General features: G+C 43.2%; 1 protein-coding gene across 5 annotated transcripts in view; it reads right to left on the reverse strand.

Annotated features, from left to right (window-relative positions):
• NT5DC2 (5'-nucleotidase domain containing 2) overlaps nucleotides 1-21,924 on the reverse strand; it is a 53,617-nt gene that overhangs the window by 5,867 nt on the left and 25,826 nt on the right. For all 5 annotated transcript variants that reach the window (XR_014788495.1, XR_014788494.1, XM_084839741.1 and 2 more), the window contains exons 6-13: nucleotides 14,597-14,725; nucleotides 11,009-11,069; nucleotides 10,367-10,469; nucleotides 8,450-8,551; nucleotides 7,127-7,208; nucleotides 2,189-2,275; nucleotides 380-520; nucleotides 28-92 (exon numbers count right to left, since the gene is read on the reverse strand). Coding sequence is in view for 3 of the 5 variants with exons in the window: in XM_084839741.1 (XP_084695867.1) it covers nucleotides 28-92; nucleotides 380-520; nucleotides 2,189-2,275; nucleotides 7,127-7,208; nucleotides 8,450-8,551; nucleotides 10,367-10,469; nucleotides 11,009-11,069; nucleotides 14,597-14,725 (770 nt within the window). In the remaining 2 variants the exon portion in view is untranslated. The remainder of the gene's footprint in view (nucleotides 1-27; nucleotides 93-379; nucleotides 521-2,188; nucleotides 2,276-7,126; nucleotides 7,209-8,449; nucleotides 8,552-10,366; nucleotides 10,470-11,008; nucleotides 11,070-14,596; nucleotides 14,726-21,924) is intronic.

The following is a 21,924-nucleotide window of genomic DNA, read 5'->3' on the forward strand; positions in this document are numbered from 1 at the left end:
CCATGATCAAGATAGACCAAGAATCACCTTATTTCCTGTCTCTCTTTCATCCATTCTAGCAGCACCTGCTTAGATTCTGCATCTTGATACATCTAAAATGATTTTTAAAAAGCCACAGTTATTTAATTTTGAACATGACAACTCTAAAGATCAGTTTTCTATCAGGATAAACTCATGTTCTGATACTTGTTCATATCAGTTGCAGTTTTACATCTCTTCCCTTCCCCAGAGAAAGAAGTACAAAGAAGAAACTGCAGCCAGGATAGTTGCTTAGCTTAGGATGATGGAAAGTATAATCATAACTGTGTCAGGTGACACGTGTGTTACTACCTATTCCGTTAGTAAATCCAGCCTTTCATCATCATCTGGTCTATTTTACCTGCATTCTCTCCAGAAGTCCTGTAAGAGCTTGCTGCCAAGTCAAAGAGTGCATGTATTGTTCCGTATTAATGATCCGGATTTCTGCTTCTAATTCTGGAACAATCGCTCCTGTCCTCCAACCATGACGCAGCATGAGATCCTAAGGAACAGGGTGGGAAAGGCAACGTGGCTTAATTTTATAGGACACTCTTATGCAGCCTTGGGAAGAAGCCTACAATAAAAGAAATTACTATCACACTTTCCTTACTACTCATGCAAGCCAACATGTTCATCCAATGCCAAAAATCCCCCTGCCTGCTCACTTGGGGCAATTCTTGCTGGTCAATGGCAAGCAGGGAAGTGCTCTTCTCTGAAGAACAGAAGCTGTGCCAATTTTTTTAAAAGTCATTGGCCTGAATTAGAAGGATGATCATATGGAACGTTTTGGCTTTGAATCTGGAATGATTCCATCACCCTCCAGGCAAAGAACACAACCATCCTCTGACAGGCACTTTCTTAACATCATGCAGGAAATGCTTCTACTCCATGTAATTTGACAAAAACGAGATGGCTTCTTTTCATTCTCTTCTTTTCACTTTATCCTTTCCTCCCTTGCCATTTTCATTTTCCAAAAGTGAAAATATTTTTAACAGTTTATTAGTCCTTGAGGACTAGTAGAAGTGGGGAATGGGGTGGTGAGAGTTGGTGGACATCACTGTGGTAAACAGAATATACTACAGAAATATCTGATGGTTATGTTTTATTGTACCAATTATATAAAAAAAGGAAATTCATTAATAAAGGAAGACATGATAGCGAAATAAGTTCATGAAAAAGGTGGTTCGAACCACCTTTATTGATAGGTTTTTGCAAAGTTGTTGCAGAGATTCTGCGGGCTCCTTCACATGGAGCTTTTATCCTGCTATTGAGATCGTTCACTCACAGATGTTCGCAGGCCCTTTAGATGACGTCATGAACCTCCAGGGTGTCTCATGCACTAAATGGCCTTTATTCCACTTTTAAATAAATCTGAGATAATGAGGTATCAAATTACCCCGCTTATGTATTTATTTATTACATTTATATCCCACCTTTTTTCCTCCTTAAGGAACCCAAGGCGGCATGCATAGTCCTCCATTTTATCCTCACAACAAGAACCCTGTGAGGTGGGTTGGGCTGGGAGTCTGCGACTGGCCCAAAGTCACCCAGTGAGCTTCCATGGCTGAGTGGGGACAAGAACCTGGATCTCCCAGCTCCCAGTCCAACACTCTAGCCACTACACCACTCTGGCTGCTTGTGTCCCACCCGAGTTCTCTCTGTGAAAAAGGAAAAGCCGCAAGAAGAGGAGCTAGACCAATGAAACACATGGAAGGCTCAAATAATTGGGAGAAGAGGGGGGAAAGGGGAGGGGGGAAAGGAAGCGCGTGTGATGGGAGTCCATTATGATCCTGCATTTAAAACAGAAGAAGAAAGCCCTGTTTTAAATGCAGGATTTTAGGCTGGTGTAGAGATGCTTTTGGAAAGGTGTTCAAAACAGCAGGCCATGGAAAAAATATCTGATCTTTCGCAGTAAATTTGATGCTAGTCTTGGTTTAAATCAGGTTAGGGTAAAAGGGAATCAGCTATTTAATTATTATCACACTGAAGATTGCAGAATCAAAGACATAAGACTAAAATGATTTCCACAAATGTTTCCTCCAGCATACAATACTAATTCAAAGGAAGAAGAAACAAAGCCCTTCTTAGATTCTGGTAGCAGGCAGAGAACCTTAAGTTAGTACTGAGATAAAAAGACGCAGACATTTCCATATGGGACTGCAGCACTTACTGCAAGGTCACTGTACAAATGGTCACCAAAATAAAGGACCCTGGACCCACGCCAGCCTGTTAGCCGCAGAAAATCAAACAGATTGCCCTGAAATGTAGGAAAAACAAAAGAATGTGAGAATAAACCAAATATCAGATTTCTTTTTGCAAGCAAACACTCTGCACGCCTAGTTTTGAAAAGGTCAAAAAAATAAGTCTCTCCATACTTTGATTTTTCTACAGAGCTAAGGAAACAAAGGGAAAATACGTGTTCATAATAAGCTGCTTATTTTTAAAAAATTTCCATGGCTAGAGACTTAAAGAGTTCTCATGGGAACTTTGTCAAATTAGAGAAAATGGGGACTTTTGAAAGCCAGATTTATAATCCCATCATTTATACAAATTCACATCTTACATATACTAATAATTACCGTTGGATTTATCCCAAGCTTATAGCGAGTAGAGTTCTTATCTCATTCACCTTCACTATAATCTTGTAAAATAGGCCACTCCTATTCTCATACTATAGTTGAAGAACTACAATAACAGTGATTTGTCGTACACTGAATTTGTGCTGAACTTTAATTTAACTTTGATCTGCTCTAGATCTAATACCAATACGTTGTGCCCGGGATTCTCAGAATGAGACACAAGTGTCCTTATGAAGGCACAGATATTTTCTGTGGAAGTTGTGGACTGCTCCTATAACACTTCTCCGTTGGTCTAACCTTTGTGCATGTGTTTTGATTCTGCCAGTCCTGTCCTCAGACATCCTAACAGCATAACACAGGCTGCTGGTTATCCTCCACCATTACTTAGTTTAGTAATAAGGCTGGGAACCAATTCAACTTTGCTCTTTGCAGTGGGTATTTTTTCTGTAGGTGGGAGTACTTCCTATTGAATCATGACAAATCCAGAACTAGAGTTCCATTGTCGTTGATATGACTCCAGACTCAACACAGACTGAACACATTCAAACCCATGCAAGATGGATACTTCTTTTTGGCAGTTTAAAATAAGTTTGCTTCTTTAAGAAACTTTTCCCAACACTGGCATGCCTGGTAAGAAGAGAAAAAGATTATGCCAATTTCAGCGGATGTTAGTCACACAAGTCATCTCACTATGCCAAAGATTCAGTGCTTATGCTGAAATTGGGAAGATTTTTACTTGCCAACTTCCAAGTCAAAGTCCTCAAATAAAGACAGTTAGGAGTAACACAAGTAGGGGGCTGCAAGCCAAAATAATTTCCCAACTGGGAATCTTCTGAACATCTTGCATGTGTATCAAATCACATGCGGTATGAATCCACCGAGTCATTCCCTAGCCTCATTCCCACAGCATTCCATTAGCAAACCCCGGAGGCACTTCTTCATATTTTCCCTGTTTTATATATTTGGATGACGTTAAAGTGATTGGGTTGGATCCAGCATAAGTCTCCTGTGGACAGAAGGGCTCCTTCCGTCCGTGGGAGACATCTGATCCAGTGGGGAAATCCTGTGGGTGGAAGCAGAGAGGGCAATATTCAGAGATTCCCCCCATGCTGTGCAGTCTCCTATGCTCCCCAAAGATCTGCTCTGAATGGTTGGGGGACCCACTGGAAGAGTGGGGGAGTTAGTGCTAGGGGCCGCAGAGGTGGGGGGCATTGGTATATATCATTCCACCCCCTTCCACCGGCAGGAGCATTCTGAGTGGAACCCCACCCAGGGGCCACTCCCACTGACAGAACAAAGTCTGGATCCAACCCACTAACCAGTTGGCATGAAATTGCTGTGCTGAAAATCATAGCAATGGTTCAGCAATGAAAGACAGTGCTTTGAGCTTACAATTCTCAGAGCTTGGCTTGAACTAGTGCTCTACTTCAGAACCAGCTCTGAAGTCTAGAGAGCTCAGCTGCAAATCAAGTAAAGCGGATTGCTAAAAAGTTCACCAGTATCTTCCACTAAACAAGCACCGCGTGTCTCTGCGATTTGTGGATTAAATGATCCACAATTTGCCGCTGTGACATGTGAACCAGGTTTCTCTGTGGGGAATTTTAGGGGGCTGGAAGGGGCGGAGCGGTCCACTTTTGCCAGCACAGCTGATCCAGCTTAAATCTGGATCTAACCCATGAAATGATAAGGTACTGCTAAGTAGGCTTCCTATTCATTCGAGTGCAGATCTTGAGTGTTTGTACCTTGTGTTGGGTACCTGGGGCAGATTAGGGATTCTGTTGGTGTACCGCCCACCCCGCTGCTCAGACTCCCTGCCTGAGCTGACGGAGGTGGTCTCAGACTTGGTGTTGAGGACCCCTAGGATGATGGTCCTGGGGGATCTCAACTTCCATGCTGAGGCCGATGTATCCAGGGCAGCTCAGGACTTCATGGACGCCATGACAACCATGGAGCTGTCCCAACATGTCATTGGCCCAACGCACATAAAAGGACATACGCTTGATCTGGTTTTCTCGACTGGGCAGGAGGATGGTGATCTGAAAATGGAGGAATTAACATCTGTCCCTTTGTCATGGTCAGATCACTTCCTGCTGAGGTTTAGACGCCTGGCAGCCTTCCCACTCTGCAAGGGTGGGGGACCTATTAAAATGGTCCGCCCCTGGAGGCTAATGGATTCTGATGGATTCCAGAGGGCTCTGGGGAATTTTCCTGCTGGTATGGCTGGTGGTCCTGTCGAAGCCCAGGTCGCTCTGTGGAATGCAGAGATGATTTGAGACAGTGGTTGACACCATTGCGCCCAAGCGCCCTCTCCCTCTGAGCACAGCCCGGCCAGCTCCTTGGTATACACCTGAGCTGAGGGCAGTGAAGCAAGAGGGGAGACGGTTAGGATGCAGATGGAAGAAAACTCGTGCTGAGTCTGACCGAATACAAGTAACAAAACCACTATCGAGCCTACTCTGTGGCGGTGAGGGAGGCAAAGAGACAGTTCTTTTCCACCAGCAATGCATCTTCTCAGTGTCGTCCAGCGGAGATTTTCCAAGTGGTTCACGGCCTGTTACATTCTGGGCCAGGGAGAGAGGCAGTGGAACCCTCGGTGGCACGCTGTGATAAGTTTGCAAGGCACTTTGAAAATAAAGTCACTCAGATTTGTCATGAATTGGACACCACAATTAATGCAGTTCCATTGGTAGAGGCGTTCAGAGCACTGTCTGGCCCAGTTTTATTGGATGAGTTTCAGTTACTGAGGCATGAGGATGCGGACAAGGTGCTTGGCCAAGTCCGATTGACCACTTGTGTGCTTGACCCTTGCGCTTCATGCTTATTAAATCAAACAAGGAGGGGATGTCCAGCTGGGTCCAGGAGGTTGTAAATTCCTCCTTGAGAGAGGGAGTGGTGCCTGCTGCTTTAAAAGAGGCGGTAATTAGACCACTCCTGAAAAAGCTTAACCTGGACCCAGAGGATGTTAACAATTATAGGCCAGTGGCCAACATCCCCTTCCTGAGCAAGGTGCTTGAGTGGGTGGTTGCAGGACAGCTCCAGGCACTGTTGAATGAAACGGATTATCTAGATCCATTTCAATCGGGCTTCAGGCCTGGTTTTGGAATGGAAACTGCCTTGGTCGCCCTGTGGGATGACCTCTGCTGGGAGAGGGACAGGGGGAGTGCAACCCTGTTGATTCTCCTGGACCTCTCAGCGGCTTTCGATACCATCGACCATGGTATCCTTCTGGATAGGTTGTCTGGGTTGGGAGTTGGAGGCACTGCACTGCAGTGGTTCTGCTCCTACTTGGAGGGCCTGTTCCAGAAGGTGATGCTGGGGGATTATTGCTCTTTGCCATGACAATTGTGCCATGGGTTTCCACAGGGCTCTATTTTATCCCCCATGCTGTTTAACATCTACATGAAACCGCTGGGGGAGGTTATCCAGAGGTGTGGGCTGAGGTGCCGTCAATATGTGGATGACACCCAGCTCTACTTCTCTTTCTCATCAAACCCAGGTGAGGCAGTGGCTGTTCTGAATCAGTGCCTGGGCACGGTAATGGACTGGATGAGGGCCAATAAGCTGAAACTCAATCCAGACAAGACGGAGGTACTGTTAGTGGGTGGTTCGTCTGCCCAGCTAGGTGATATTCAACCTGTTCTGGAGGGGGTTGCACTCCCCCTAAAGGATCAGGTTCATAGTTTGGGGGTGCTCTTGGATCCAGAACTGTCACTTGAGGCACAGGTGAACTCAGTGGCACGGAGCACTTTTTATCAGCTTAGGCTGGTATACCAACTACGCCCTTATCTGGACAGAGATAGCCTTGCTACAGTTATCCATGCTCTGATAACTTCTCGTCTGGATTACTGCAATGCGTTATACGTGGGGCTGCCTTTGAAAACGGTCCGGAAACTTCAGCTGGTCCAAAATAGGGCAGCAAGATTGTTAACAGGGACTGGCCTGCGAGCTCATATTACGCCAGTACTTTTCCAGCTGCACTGGCTGCCAGTCCATTTCCGGGCCCGATTCAAAGTGCTGGTGTTAACATTCAAAGCCCTTAACGGCTTGGGGCCAGGTTACCTGAAGGATCGCCTCGTCCCATATGTGCCTGCCCGGACCTTAAGATCATCATCAGCGGCCCTTCTCTGTGAGCCCCTGCCAAAGGAAGTGAGGCAGGTGGCTACTAGGAGGAGGGCTTTTTCTGCTGTGGCACCCCGGCTCTGGAATGAGCTCCCTAGTGAGGTTCGCCTGGCACCTACATTGTATTCCTTTCGGCGCCAGGTGAAGACCTTTTTATTTTCCCAGGCATTTTAGCAATCTAGACTTTTAGCTTTGCTGTTTTAAATCTGTATTTTAAAATCCTGCACTGCTGGTAGGTTTTATTGTGGTTGTATTGTTATATTGTGGTTTTAATGTTCTATATATTTTAAATTGTTTTATTGTGTGCTGTTTGGTTTTAATTTTTGTGAACCGCCCAGAGAGCTTCGGCTGTTGAGCGGTATAGAAATGAAATGAATGAATGAATGGTTTTACTTGTTTGTAGATTTTACCTGTTTATAGATTTCCCCTTTTTCCAATTTGTTTATTTTGTCCCAATGAAGTGAACCTTCTTCATCCATTTTTCTGAAGGGTCTACAAAAGGTAGAATAACTGATATTACAGACCTGCAAATCCATAGTGAATTTTTATAGAAAATCCTAATAAGCATTTCATGTGAATGGCTTTAGCTGATGAACAGGGTGCCAACAAAACAAATGTCAGGGTGAAAACATCCTGTAGCGAAGTCATCATTAGTTTGTTATGTCAGTTGTTCAAAAGTTCATTAATAAAAGCAGGAGGAGGAAAGAAATGGCCCCATTTATTCCTAACAGTTTATATAATGCCAGGGTACAGTCTGTTTTTAGATAAAATAGGTAATGTGCTTCTTTCTGTTTTGAGGCTTTTAAGGCCTCACCATACATAATTACACCAACAAAACACCCACTTACAGCAACCAGGACAGCCAGTTTGAAAGCACTTCTCCCCTCCTTTTTGAACTTTTGTAGATGGAGGCTTAACTTGAATGACTGGCATTACACAGAGTATTTAATTCTAAGCCTGTACACTGGTCTTAGAATTAACCTAATATGTCTAATTTGAAGGACAAATAGCTTTAGCAAATGGAGCTTCGGCTGATCTGGCAGGATTCTGATAATGCAAAGAGTAACCTGACATTTTAAAGCCAGTCCACTGATCTTAATGGAACCTACTTCCACATCAGCATGTTTAGAATTGCAGTAAGGCAGGGGCGTCGAATGGCTTTCAGCCAGACGGCTGCATTCAATTTCAGAGAAGCTCTTAAGGGCCACATTCCAGTGCTAGCCAGGGCCAAAATCCCCCAAATACCAACATATTTCAACTTAAATCTCTTACTGCCAGTATCTAAGCCTTAGGGGAGACATTTTAACCTTTTAATGAGAAAAAGGCTACACAAAGGCAAGGAAACCACCAAACTATCAGTGCTCAGGGGAAGTGATGAAAACAGGGGAAAGGTTCATGGCCATCTGGGAAAACCCAGAAGGCTGGACTTGGCCCACAGACCTGAGTTTCAATATCCTGCAGCAAGGCCACAATTACATGCTGCTTTAAATGCACAGCTGCTGTCAAAACTTGTCCACTGCACATTTAATTCCTCTCTCCCTCTCTGTCAGGACACTTACACATGCACCAACATCATGAGGTTTCACATGCATTTCTGGCCCTGACCCACTTTAGCAGCAGCTAATTATATGGGGGCAGGATGTGCAGTTGCCATTTTGGCAATAGCTGCATTTTAAATTATGGTGTAGATCTGGTCTAAGGAATATAATTTTTTTTTTTAAAAAAAAACATACTTGCGTCTGTCTGTGAAGAAATTAGGCTTATCTGCTTGCACAATGACCATGTCAAAAAGGTCTCGCCAGTTCTTGCCAACCATGTGCTTCATTCCTTTATCACTGTGAGCAAAACAGAAAAAAATACGTGAATGGTGTACTTACCGTAAATTCCTGTTCTTCAGGAATGCAGGAGGACAGCCCTTACCCTTTGGGTTATCCCACCCCTGGACCTTGAGAGGCAGGGCCAGCTGCTGAATTGCTCTTCCTCGGGAGGGTCAGACATTCCTACAGCCTGGGCTAGAAAAGCCTCTGGGACCCTAGCCCTTTGCCAGTCTCAGAAACCAAAAATGCTCATAATGAGAACCAGGGTGTTTGCATTTAGGAATATACCGGCCTTGTCAAGGTAAGTTACTATTTACAGACAGAAGGTAGGAAGGAGGATTATATCCCAGGGAGGCCCTACCTACCTCCACACATGTAGCCTATCTATCGCCCAGAAGAAAACTCTTGTGAGAAGAGTGTTATTATTATGCTTAACCAGCTCAATGCAGGCAGGCATCCTCCTGCATTTCTCAAGAAAAGGAATGTGGGGCAAGTGTGACATTCCCGTCTTCTTTGAGGCAAGCAGGAGGAGCGCTAATGCGTAAGAAATCCAGTGCATGATACTCTAAAGATCTCGTTTCGGTCTCACAAAAGCAAGCAGTTTGTGCAGGGATTTTAAAACAACTTCCATCCCCTGTTCTAACAGCGTAACAAGAGGGACTGCTGTTAGTCTGCACAAAACTCAAACCGGAGGGTCCTCCAAATGGTCCATCCTCTCTTTATTTTAATTTCTAGCAGTCAAGACAATTATGCCACTGCAGACAGATCTACAAGCTTGGCGGCAACAATGGGAGTTACATGATGCTGGCCAGTCCAAATAAGCCATTCAGAAACCAGTTGCTCTCACAGATGCTACATCCAGCACCTTTTTTATCAGTAAAAAGGTAAACATGTAGCAAGCAAATGCATGTTTCTGGTTGTATGGGTCATGTAAGTACACAGACCAGGGAGCAGCGAGCCACAAATTCTGGCTAACTTTAGTAGCCAGTGAAAGTTTATGACTTCTCACAAACCTGGGGATGAGCAGATCAACAGTCTCATCCCCCAGATCATGCTCAGCTTTAGAGGCACTTGAGAGCAGTACGCATTATTCCCAGATGCCCCCAAAGCTCTGGCCAAGGTCCAGGAGGAGCCCCCACCTTTCTCCAGGCTCAGAGGAAGGCTGGGGTCTCATCCCTGATATTGTTCTGGGCTTCAGAAGCACCCAGAAAGCAGAGTGTCTTCTCCTGGTTTCTGAGTTCAAATAACACGACAGCCCACCATGGCTTAATTTAGCCACAGGGGCTGTTAGCTGTGTGGAGTGCCCGTGGGCGCCATTTTTGCATGGCGCCCGGCTTACCGTGGCTTGTTGTGTCATGCAAACAGCAGCCCATGGGTTATTTGAGGGTTGCTACCCACTCAAGCCACCCGGGTTCGCACAACATGGGAAATGAGCCACCATGGCTTATTTCCCCCAGCAGTGTCATGTGAACCCAGTCAGTGTGGCATCGTGGACAAGACCCTGATCGACTTTTCAAGCTAAATGTTTCTCTCACCATGCACCTCTGGGAAGGGAAGGATTGTGCCCCTACACAGGATTGCTCTCACTTTTCAAACTCATCTTTGCAACGAGGAGAACTTGGCTTCAGCAGCAGACCAAGCAATGCAACCCCTTCAGTTGCACACTCAGTATACAATGTAATTCCTTACCAAAGACACACTAATAAAAAAGCTTTACCCAAGAAAGGTGCTATAAAGATTGACAGTCTTCATCAAGCATTTACTATCCTTACATTAATTGTCACTCAAGAGCCATCATTTTGTCCAGATGTATGTATAAGAGAGGATACTCACACAAAACTAAAGGGACTGTTTGTGATGAGAAAGAGTTTTTTGTTGTGGTTAACCAGTCGATTTAGGACAGCGTAAGTTTCGTCCCCATGAAGAATATATTTTTCTGCAAGAAACAAACAAAGCGTAATGCAGATGCATGTACAATGTTACAATGGAAAAAGGCAACGTTAAGGTAAGCTTTAGCCTGGTGATACAAAATGATTAATCTAAAGCATGGGTGAGAAACCAGCCTGCAGTCCCCCTCCTCGGTCCCGCACCCCTGCAGCAGTTAGGTTTGATGGCTCAAATGGGAGGTTCCTAACAGGAGGTAGTTTTTTTTCATGTTTAACTGCAGCATGGCGAGCAGTTGTGGGGGATCTCAACTGGCAAGGGAGATCGACTGCTCTGCATAGCAATTAGACTTCTAAAAGAGCCACCCCCACCCCTGGAAGCCGATGGGAGGCTTTTTTCAAGTCCAACTGCTGCTCAGGGGAGGGCATTTTGGTGTATGAATGGGGGATGTGTGCAGCTCTGGACCTGCCCACTTTTAGCATGCAGCCCATGGGATGAAAGAGGCTGCTCACGCCAATCTAAAGTCAGTAGATGCCAGACAGCGTTCATTACTATTCAAACTTCTTAAGCAAAGTTTAGACCTTAACTGACCCATGTCTTTTTCAATCCATTTGTACATCATTCCTTTCACATGGACATCTTTAATGGCGTCCTAAAATAGGAAAGAGTAGTTATGTATCAGTCTTAAACCTGGTACTGCATGTTTATACAGCACCATCCATGCATATGGCACTTTACAGAGTAGCCACCAAAAAAGGGCCGTCAGGAGCTTGACACGTGATGCAGGAGATTTGTGATTAGGTCCTGTTCCTGCACTGTATCTGTCTTTCTAACCAAAATCACTGACACAGTTTGGGGGGGGGGAGATAGAAAAGAGCTGTCTCTCACTCTCCATAAAGCCAGTAAAGACACTGATATACAGGTATATATTTAGGTAATTATAGGACAAACCCAATGAAAAATAATTGGCTTGAATTCTGAAGATGTACAAAGGGTACTCTGCTTGTGCAGTCAGGCTTTCAGGCTGCCTCCTTACCCAGGAAGCCACTCGAGTGTGGGGTGACCCTCTGGAATGGTATAGGACAGGGCATGGAAAAAAGTAGGGAGGAGGAAGTGGAGGGCACCTTGCATAAGGAGAAGTGCCTTATGTTCGTGCAAGACCTTGGACACAAGATATCATTCTTTAACCCTCTGGCATTCTTGCAACAACAACCTGGCATGGCTTACCCCAGGATAAACAGTGACATTTACCAGAATCAATCAGTAAACTTGATATTTGCATATCTAGTGCAGACCTCCAGCTTGCTGCCTTTGAAGGTGCAGGCACAAAGAGCTGGACAGGGATATAAAAAGCCATGCTAGATAAAACACAAGAGCAGCCCTGCTGAAATGAAAAAAGGCCTGTCTAGCCCAGCATTCTGTTCCCATGGTGGCCAACAAGATGCCTACAGGAAACCTGCAAGGGCAACAGCCATCCCCTGCTGTTATTTCCCAGTGACTGATATTCAGAGGCAGAGGCACGGGCCTTTTGACCCTGGAGGAAGCATGTAGGCATCTTGACCACTAACCATTGATTGCTTTATCCTCCATGAATGTGGTTAATTTCTTTTTGAAGTTAGTAGCCATCAGCAGATCTGGCAAAAGTGGATTTCATAGTTTAACTATACACTGTGTGAAGGAGTACTTTCTTTCGTCTGTTTTTAATCTCCCACCATTCAGCTTCATTCGATAACCATGGGTTCTAGTATTATGGAAGACATTTCTCTATCTACTTTCTCCACACCATGCATCGTTTTATAAACCTCTATCATGTCCCTCATAATTTACTTTTTTCTCAACTAAAGAACCCCAAACAGTGTAACATTTCCTGGTAGACGAGTTGCTCCAGCCCCCTGATCATGCTGGTTGCCTTTCCCTGCATCTTTTCCAGCTCTACAATTTTTATTTTTATTTTGGCAATATGGCAACCGAATAGAATAGTGTGGTCATACCATATATTTACATAAAGGCATTACAAAATTGGAGGCTTCAAATCTCTAAAATTATTTGACCTTTTGACAAGTACACAGTGTGCACAGTTTTTCTCCTTTCCATTAAAAGTTTTGAATACTAAGATAAACTCTTAGCACTGTGTATCGTTTTAAGTGCCAACAGGTGCCCACTGAAAAGTTGGAGTGATACAAACAGCAATGAGACAAAACCTTGGCTATCTGCTAGGTGATGGCAGGAGAAAATGTTCTTTAAGTTCAGAGAGTGGTTTCTGATAATATAAGCATCTCTAAAGTGAGCATTAGAAACTGTACTGGATAGCGAGATATATTTTCAAGTGTGTGGAGTGAATATTCAATTGAGCCTTCTCTTCTACTTTTCTCCAGGATATTCTATGAGAAACAAATAGCTGGCTAGGTAAAACAACAAGAGACACACAACCTACAGGGATTTGTGACAAAGCAGGAACACACACAAGCCTTGCTTTTATCAGCCTATAAATCACCTAGAATGACACTGACAAGCAAAGACATCATTTATGTCTTCATTCAATACAACTTGTTCCTTAAGCCTTCATTATGGTTTCTGTGTGACCTATTTCATTACGTAAGTCAGCCTTCCCCATTCTGGCCCCCTCCAGATGTGTTGGACTACCCCCTCATCATCCCCAGCCAGCACAACTTGCTGGTTGGGGAAAATGGGAGTTGTAGTCCAACACATCTGGAAGGCACCAGGACAAGGAAGGCTAATGTAAGATGTTTATTTCTGCATTCAGTAAAGCATGTTATCTGTACTGTTAAAGATTTGTTCTTAAAAGATCATGTCTTCAAAAACTAACACTAATAATACTAATTGCAATATAAATGCTGCTTCTGTTTCTGGAAGAGAAGAAGCCCAATCTTTTGGCCCAGAATACAAGCCAAAAACCAGATAGAATAATGTGCAATAGCTGTTCCACAGGTCCAACATTGGGAGTCAAATGTACCTGGGACATTCCACAAGAGCAGCAAATGAAGTGGGTCTACCTATGCCATACAAGCCTTTGCACAAATGCGGGCCGATGGAACATGGTAGGAGAGGCTAGAGATGAAACAACACTAAGCACAATATTATCAGTGTCAACAGTATTAGGGACCCTTCCTCCCGTGCAGCCTTGCAGCTACTATACACAGACTATTCACTCAAGAGTGATAATTGCCAAGGCTCATGGACTCTCTTCCGGGGGGTGGGGTGGCTAGCTCAGTGGCAGAGCCCCTGCTTTGCATGCAGAAAGTCCCTTGTTCGATCCCTGGCATCTCCAGGGAGGGCTGGGAAAGTTGCCTGCCTGGAGCCCTGGAGAGCCGCTGCCAGAAAGAGTATATAGAACCATAGAATAGTAGGATTGGAAGGGTCCTACAAGACCATCGAGTCCAACCCCCAAATATAATGCTGGGTCAGATGGGCTAATACTCTGGCCTGATATAAGGCAGCTCCCTGTACTCAAAAAGAGCCTCCATAAACAACAGTGTTTTCTGGCACCAAGTTCTTTGCAAAATGTTCCTGACTTATATGTTCCAATGAAAGTGCTGGTACAGCGACCCCACCTCTTCACAATAACATTAAGCTCTAGGTCAGTTTCTCCAGATCTTGACATGCTAGTAAGGGCTGTGTCATCTCACAGGCCATATCTTTCAAAGGTCAAAGTGGAGTGTGCAAGTCCAGCAGCCTACTTCTGTAGCTTAGGAAACCCCACATTGATGCTTAGCATCGTTAGATCACTATTTGATCTACCCTATGGTATAGCATATCGTAGCATGATTTGCAAAGTCAAGACCTACAACAAATGAAACAAAAACAATCTTTTAAGCCTTTGTTTATATTGAGTTCCTTTAGGTGAGAAGATTTCACCCTCCAAATACAGTTGTCACACTAAGGGAACAGAGAAACAGAGAACTCTCCAGAGGTATACTGGATTCCAAAAATAAACTCTTGTCAAATGTGGCTCCTGCAAGCACTACTAGAATCTAAATGTTGAAACACAAATATGTCATTCATTATACTTCGTGTCAATTACGAAACAAAGAATGATTTCTATATTTTTTTCATGAACAATGATACCTTATGTATGGATAATGCAAACATTACTATAGGACTCAGAGAAAAGTTCCAAAGGGATAGTTTGCACCTATTTCCTAAAACAGCTATACTCACACTTATATCTTTGTAAAGATGAACTTGGTCATACTCAATATTGTGAGTCATGAAATAGTCAGTCACTGATGAAAGCAGAGTCATTTCAGGAAGGGAGAAGATGTCCATAAACTGTTTAATTGATGGACCCTGCCCAGAAAAAGAAGTGTATTATTATAACAACAAATGTGTGTAAAATCACAGTAGGGCCTGGGGGACGGGGGAGATTGCTATTAAAAATAATGCAATTCTATATGAAGTGAGAGACTGGACCCAGTATCCCCTATTTTAGCTGTTTTGAAGTTTTACTGTTGTATTTGGTTCTATTTATGAGCTGACTTTGGTTCACCTGAAGCTCTCAAAATATGGGATATAAAACAGTTTAAAAAATAATTAAAATATAAACTACTGCAGGGCATCCTCCATATTGCCCATACTGATTCAAATACATTTACCAAAATCTAGCCAAAAACTGTTTGAAAATACACAAAATCATTTCAACTGCGGAAAATGCATCTTTATAAAACAATGATTTTTACAGACTTATTCTCTGATATTAATCCATCTCTTTAAAGGAATTTCACTTACAATAAATTGCACTCTACAAATTATACTCAAGATTGGGCTTAGACTGCTATATATATGTACTATATTAACTTTGCTAAGGGCACAATTCTATGGGATCCACCCTGCGTACTCGTAAGCCTCTGCACTCAGATGCTTATCTGTATCCAGTGCAGAGAGGGAGGCACATCATGCCTCCCACTTTGCATTTAAGCTAGACAGGTTTTTTTGCCCATCTAGATAAGGCTTCAGGGAAGGAAGCTGGGGCAACCATAGGATCTGTCCTATGGCTGCTGCCCTGGTCTCCTCCCCTGCCCTAGGAACACCCCCTTTTCTCCATCTCCATGCTCTGTTTTCTGAGCATGGAGAGGTTGCCAGCACAGTTCTCTCTGTACTGGCTATGAGGGGGAGGGGTGAGGAGCGCAGTTTCCTTGCTCCGAGCTCGAAGCCCTGTCTCTGAGTTTGGAGCAAGGAAACGGAACCATCCTATGCCCCCCAGACGCTGTCTGGGGGATATAGGATTGCTCCCTAAGACAGATGAGTCACTAAGTTCAGCATTTTCATATAGGAAGGCTACTGGACAGATTCCACTCACCATCATTAATACAGCGACAGAACACAGACTTGGTTTATAAACAGCTCACACATTCATCAGCATAGCAAATCTTTTGATAGAATGCAAAAGATACACATGATTGCATCTTTTTCAGATGTTGTCAGACATGGAAGGAACTTACTACATCCCTCTGGGAAACTGCAGCTGGATGAATTGTCATTTAGCTTTTGGTCTGTGTGGGAACCAATTAGATTTGCTGATAAAAGTACATGTTGGGAAAAGCTTAGAAATGGTCAAGAATTTTTGTGCACAAAAACCAAATGATGCAATTCAGCCTTCACCAAAATCATCTGTTAACCTATAGCCAAACGCCATCTGTAGCATTTTGATTTAGTTCTATTAAAACAAACTGAATGAAATTAAAACAAATCCAAGTACTTTGATTTAATTACATTGAGAATCCATCTGTCAAAAGTTTAGAATATGACAGAATTTTGGTGGTTACAAGGTCAATCAATGCTAATCACTAAACTCCAACGCCAATTCTGGCCCAACAAAAGGTTCTGGCTACTAGAACTACATGGCCAGTATCCAATGTTAGTCCTACATAGACTAGACCCATTCATTTCAATGAGTCTACTCTAAGTAGGACTACCATTAGATACTATCCCATATATCCAAACTGTCCTGGTCCTCCCCTGACTCTTGGTAAGTCTAAAACTAATAAGAGGCTATGAAGATGCAGCCAGCACCATGATATGATGAAGTGATTCAAGGCAACTATACCCTTGAAGGAAAGGGGGAAAAGAATGGAGTAACCCCTGGAAGTAAAGGCATCGCAGTGTTTGTCACTCTTTTCTATATATAATTTAAAGAAACAGGAGTCTCCAAACATCACTTAGGAAAGGACTCAAATTGCCTAGAAAAGTTAGGAGTGGGTTTTTGTTGTTGTTGAACAGCTAAGCAGCAGGAAACAACAACTACCAGCCAAGCCTGGACTGCAAATTAGGGTCAGACATGGGAGTCTGTCCCCTTCATGGATCACTGCCTTGATGTAGTGAAGGGGCTTGCGTAACTCAGTGAAGCCATAAGCTATGCTGTGCAGGGCCACCCAAGACAGATAGGTCATGGTGGAGAGTTCTGGCAAAATGTGGTCCACTGGAGAAGGAAATGGCAACCCACTCCAGTATTCTTGCCAAGAAAACCCCATGGAATGTATCACAAGGCTAAAAGATATGACGCCGGAAGATGAGACCGGAAGGTATCCAATATACTATTGGGGAAGAGCAGTGGGTATTTCCAAGTAGCGCCAGAAAGAGTGAAGCGGCTGGGCCAAAGCCGAAAGGACACTCAGCTGTGGATGTGTCTGGTGGTGAAAAGAAAATCCGATGCTGTAAAGAACAATATTGCTTAGGAACCTGGAATGTCAGATCAATGAATCAAGGTAAGCTGGAGGTGGTCAAACATGAGATGGCAAGATTGAACATCGACATCTTGGGAATCAGCGAACTACAATGGACAAGCATGGGCGAATTTAATTCAGATGACCATTATATCTACTACTGTGGGCAAGAATCCCTTAGAAGAAATGGAGTAGCACTCATAGTCAACAAAAGGGTGGGAAAAGCAGTACTGGGGTACAATCTCAAAAACGATAGAATGATCTCAGTACGAATCCAAGGCAAACCATTCAACATCACTGAGGCCGAAGAAGCTGAGGTTGATCGGTTCTATGAAGACCTTACAACACCTTCTAGTACTAACACCAAAAAAAGATGTCCTTTTCGTCATAGGAGATTGGAATGCCAAAGCAGGAAGTCAAGAAATCACCGGGATAACAGGCAAGCATGGCCTTGGTGTACAAAATGAAGCAGGACAAAGGCTAATAGAAAGGCGTACGACAAGGCTGCATATTGTCGCCCTGCTTATTTAACTTATATGCAGAGTACATCATGAGAAACACCGTGTTGGATGAATCATAGGTCGGAATTAAGATTGCCGGGAGAATTATCAACAACCTCCAATATACAGATGATACCACCCTAATGGCAGAAAGCGAAGAGGATCTAAAGAGCCTCTTGTTGAGGGTGAAAGAGGAGAGCGCAAAAGCTGGTTTGAAACTCAACATTAAAAAAACTAAGATCATGGCATCTGGCCCCATCACTTCCTGGCATATAGAAGGGGAAGAAATGGAAGCAGTGACAGATTTTACTTTCTTGGGCTCCAAGATCACCGCAGACGGTGACTGTAGCCATGAAATTAAAAGACGCTTGCTCCTTGGGAGGAAAGCTATGGCACACCTAGACAGCATAGTAAGAAGCAGAGACATCACCTTGCCGACAAAGGTCTGTATAATTAAAGCTATGGTTTTCCCAGTAGTAAGGTATGGCTGTGAGAGCTGGACTATAAGGAAGGCTGAGCGCCATAGAATTGATGTTTTCGAACTGTGGTGCTGGAGAAGACTCTTATGAGTCCCCTGGACTGCAAGGAGGTCAAATCAGTCAGTCCTAAAGGAAATCAACCCTGAGTGCTCATTGGAAGGACAGATACTGAAGCTCAAACATTTCAGCCACCTCATGTGAAGAGAAAACTCCCTGGAAAAGACCCTGATGCTGGGAAAGATTGAAGGCAAAAGGAGAAGGGGACGGCAGAGGATGAGATGGCTAGATAGCATCACCGATGCAATCAATATGAACTTAAGCACGCTCTGGGAGAGAGTGGAGGACAGGAAGGCCTGGCGTGCTATGGGGTCACGAAGAGTTGGACACGACTTAATGACTGAACAACAACAATGGCAGTCTGTAACAGCTGAGAGTTACTGAAATATCTTTCCTTTCATCTGAGCAAATGAAAAATCTGTTTTAATATACATTTTGGCATGCAACTTTTTTTTGTATTAACAGAAGGCAGCTACAGATTGCCATGTGGCCATGGAAGCAGGCTGGTATCTTCACTGGTGGAGTAGAACAGCCAGATGTTAACAAGTGACATTAAGCAGTGAAGACACATTCACCAGAACACACCTTCCAGCTATAGTTGCATAAACACGTTATTCCTGATCAGCCAGTTGGAAGGGATTTGTTTGTACTGCTAGTTGCATATAATGTGATACTAAGTTTGTGGGGTTTTTTTTACAATTTATTTATTGTGAGTTTCAACAAAACAAAACAAACAAAAACATAACAAAACAAGAAAATATAACATACACTAAAATCTTCGATTTCAAATATTACGACATTCAGGTGGCAGGGGAAAGAACAGATTACACATAAGCTTCAGTAAAAGCAGACCAGATATCCGAATACAAGCCTATTCACAAGTGACGCCTATATACCACTCTTTCAAATGTTGCTAGTGTTGTTAAATCTTCAATCCATTGTATTATATGCGGTGAACTTTTATCCTTCCAGTATCGTAGTATCAGTCTTTTAGCAGCCAAGAGGGCACAAAAGATCCATTTACGCTGACCACGTGTTACATTCCAAAAACCAGGTAAATAGTTTAAGAGAACATGCACATCAGTAAATATTAACGAGCTTTCCAATACAAAGTTTAACCATATGATAACTTCCTCCCCAAAGGAGGCAACTATTGGGCATTTCCAAAACATGTGAATAAAAGAAATGTTTATTGCACCTCCAACAATAGGCTGAGTTTGACAAACTTTTGTTAAAGGGACACTGTGGCACCCAGTAGACCTGAAACAAAAGTTTTTGCTGAATAAGACATAACCGGAGGTCCACAGAGATATCAGATACAGACACCAAAACAGCAGACCACTGGTTAGACAAAATAGGGCATTCCAGTTCCCTGTTCCATATACCTGGTCAGCTTCCATAAGTGTTTCCAATAGCAACTGAGGCTCAGAGGCAGTAAAAGCAGCAGGACTGAATCTAGATACTAACAAATGTTTCAGTTATGAATACTTTCATTCAGCTGCAGCAGGCAAATCAAATTTCTCTTGCAAAGTTGAAAATTGCAAAAACTCATAATCAACACCCAATAATTGATCCAGGGTAAAGATAATTTTATCTGTCCAGGTCCGCCACAGAAATATGTTCTTTCCTGTTTTTAGATCTGGATTTCCCCATAAAGTCAATTTGGCATAGGAAAATGGGTCAAACTGTAATTGGCGTGACGTTATACACCACGTATCTTTAACTGCCAAGATTGTGGGCGGAGGTCTATCCGCCTTATGCCAAGAACTTAATGCCATCCATTTGGAGAGAGGCTCCAGACAGGAAGATTCCAAAACTGACCAAGGTAGAAAACCAAACCTGAGCGGAAGCAGTAAGTGCACTAACTGCAGCGCTAAGTCAATACCATAGGACTTGCCATCTTACCAAGCCACTCAAGCTTGACAGACAACCCCCTTTGACAAAAGTTAACCAATTACTATGAATATAAGTTGCTCACCCCGGTATACAGTATTGCACTGACTCACAGCAATTTAATTTACTTCCCTGAGAGAGATTAATCTGGTTTGTATTTTCCTCCCTTGGCAACTTTGCATTTTCTTCACACTCGGATGAAAAATTATTCTATATGGCCAACTTGCACCATGCTGGTAAAATCTGTAGGAAAAGATATCTCTTTCTTACCTGTATAGGCAAAGCTCAATATAAGCAGCTTTAAAGCTAAGAAAACAAAATGCAGTAGCTCTCCAAGTAAATTCCTCTAATACCAGGATGTGGAACCTCTTTTTGAGCAGGCTAAAGTAATTCTATTGATACCCTGAATTTTTATGTGTATCTGTGATGTTCCCATCTTTGAAATTCTGATGTTTGTTTTAAAAAATGTTGTAGGCTGTCTTAAGCATTAAACAATGTGAATAACACAACCAGAAAGATGGGATACAAGTATTCTAATATATAGATATATGAGATTATTTGCCAGGGTGTTATTTTCAAATTAGGTTGTGAGTTTTGAAGCTTCCTAACTTTAGAAATACACAATGTCCTTGAATTCAACACTATTTTAGTAAGCCAAAGGAATGGTTGGAGTGTGTAGACAACAGTGGGAAGTATGTAGTTCAATGCAGAACTTTTTAAATGCTGTAATTGAGCCATTTTATATTATTATACTTCTCACAAGGTACATTCCATGCCAAATTTCATACTTATCAGACAAATAATATTTATTTTATAACAAACTGAACTTTCAGGCTGTATAATGATAAAATATTTAAGCAGCTAGACAGCTTAACTATAAAAATACTTTTGCGGCTCTGTAATATCTGTCTCTGTGTACACACACACACACACACACACACCACCCCAAATCTTGGCAAGTTAGAAAGTTATTTATAAAGGAGAGATTCAATTAAACCATGGAACCGTTTTGATGATATTGGGCACTATCCAAGGTCAGGGTCACAGACCAAGTGATCATAGGCATCTACAAGATGCTCAAGGACATCTGGATCATGTGTTACTTTAACAAACAGCAACAAACTAAAAAGCAACTCATTAGACTGACTTCACGTGTTTCAAAGAAAAAGTGAGCGTGTGGAGAACACACTCTTGTTCTAAGCAGTAGAAAAGGGATCTGAAACCTTTAGGATGCACCTGCTATGAGGAGAGGATCTTGTGGAGTCTCAGGTTCTTACCAAGCACCAGCTTGGAATCAGAACTAAAGAAATGATTAAAGGAACAGAAATTACACATGTAAGAGACGACCAAATAAAACTGCCATTGACTTTAGGGACAGCCCAAGATATTTTGCTGCCTGAGGCAAAGGACAAGATGACTGCACTCTGTTCCATATACAGAAGCCCTCTGGACTGGCAGCTGAATCTTACTTCGACACTGGCAATGGAACAGCATCCTGCGCCACACCTGAGGGCAGCAGGCTAGGTGAGAGGGTGCAGGACAGGTTGTGTGGTACATAGTGCTCTGTTCTCCAAGAGTGGGGAATGGCTGGGCGGCTCAGGTGGAATGGTCAAGGAGTTGCTGCTGCTGCCCCACCCTACCTAATCGTAGGGCCAGCCCTGATTGGCTTAAGACCAACATTGGTGTGGCAATGCTCAGTAGGCCCTTCCTGGTGCTCCTACTTTGTTAACTGCTCCCCAAACATTCAGGCATTCTGGCCAGGAACATCAGAGCAGAACATACTTCCCTAATGTGGCACCCTCCATATGTTGGACTACCACTCACATCAGCTCCAGACAGCATGGCAAATGGTCAAGGATGATGAGGGTTGTAGCCCAAAACATATCAAGGTCACCACA

This window comes from Heloderma suspectum, chromosome 2, assembly GCF_057233095.1.
Source record: "Heloderma suspectum isolate Gila_16-S chromosome 2, 16-S_ref, whole genome shotgun sequence".
Lineage (NCBI taxonomy): Eukaryota > Metazoa > Chordata > Lepidosauria > Squamata > Helodermatidae > Heloderma > Heloderma suspectum.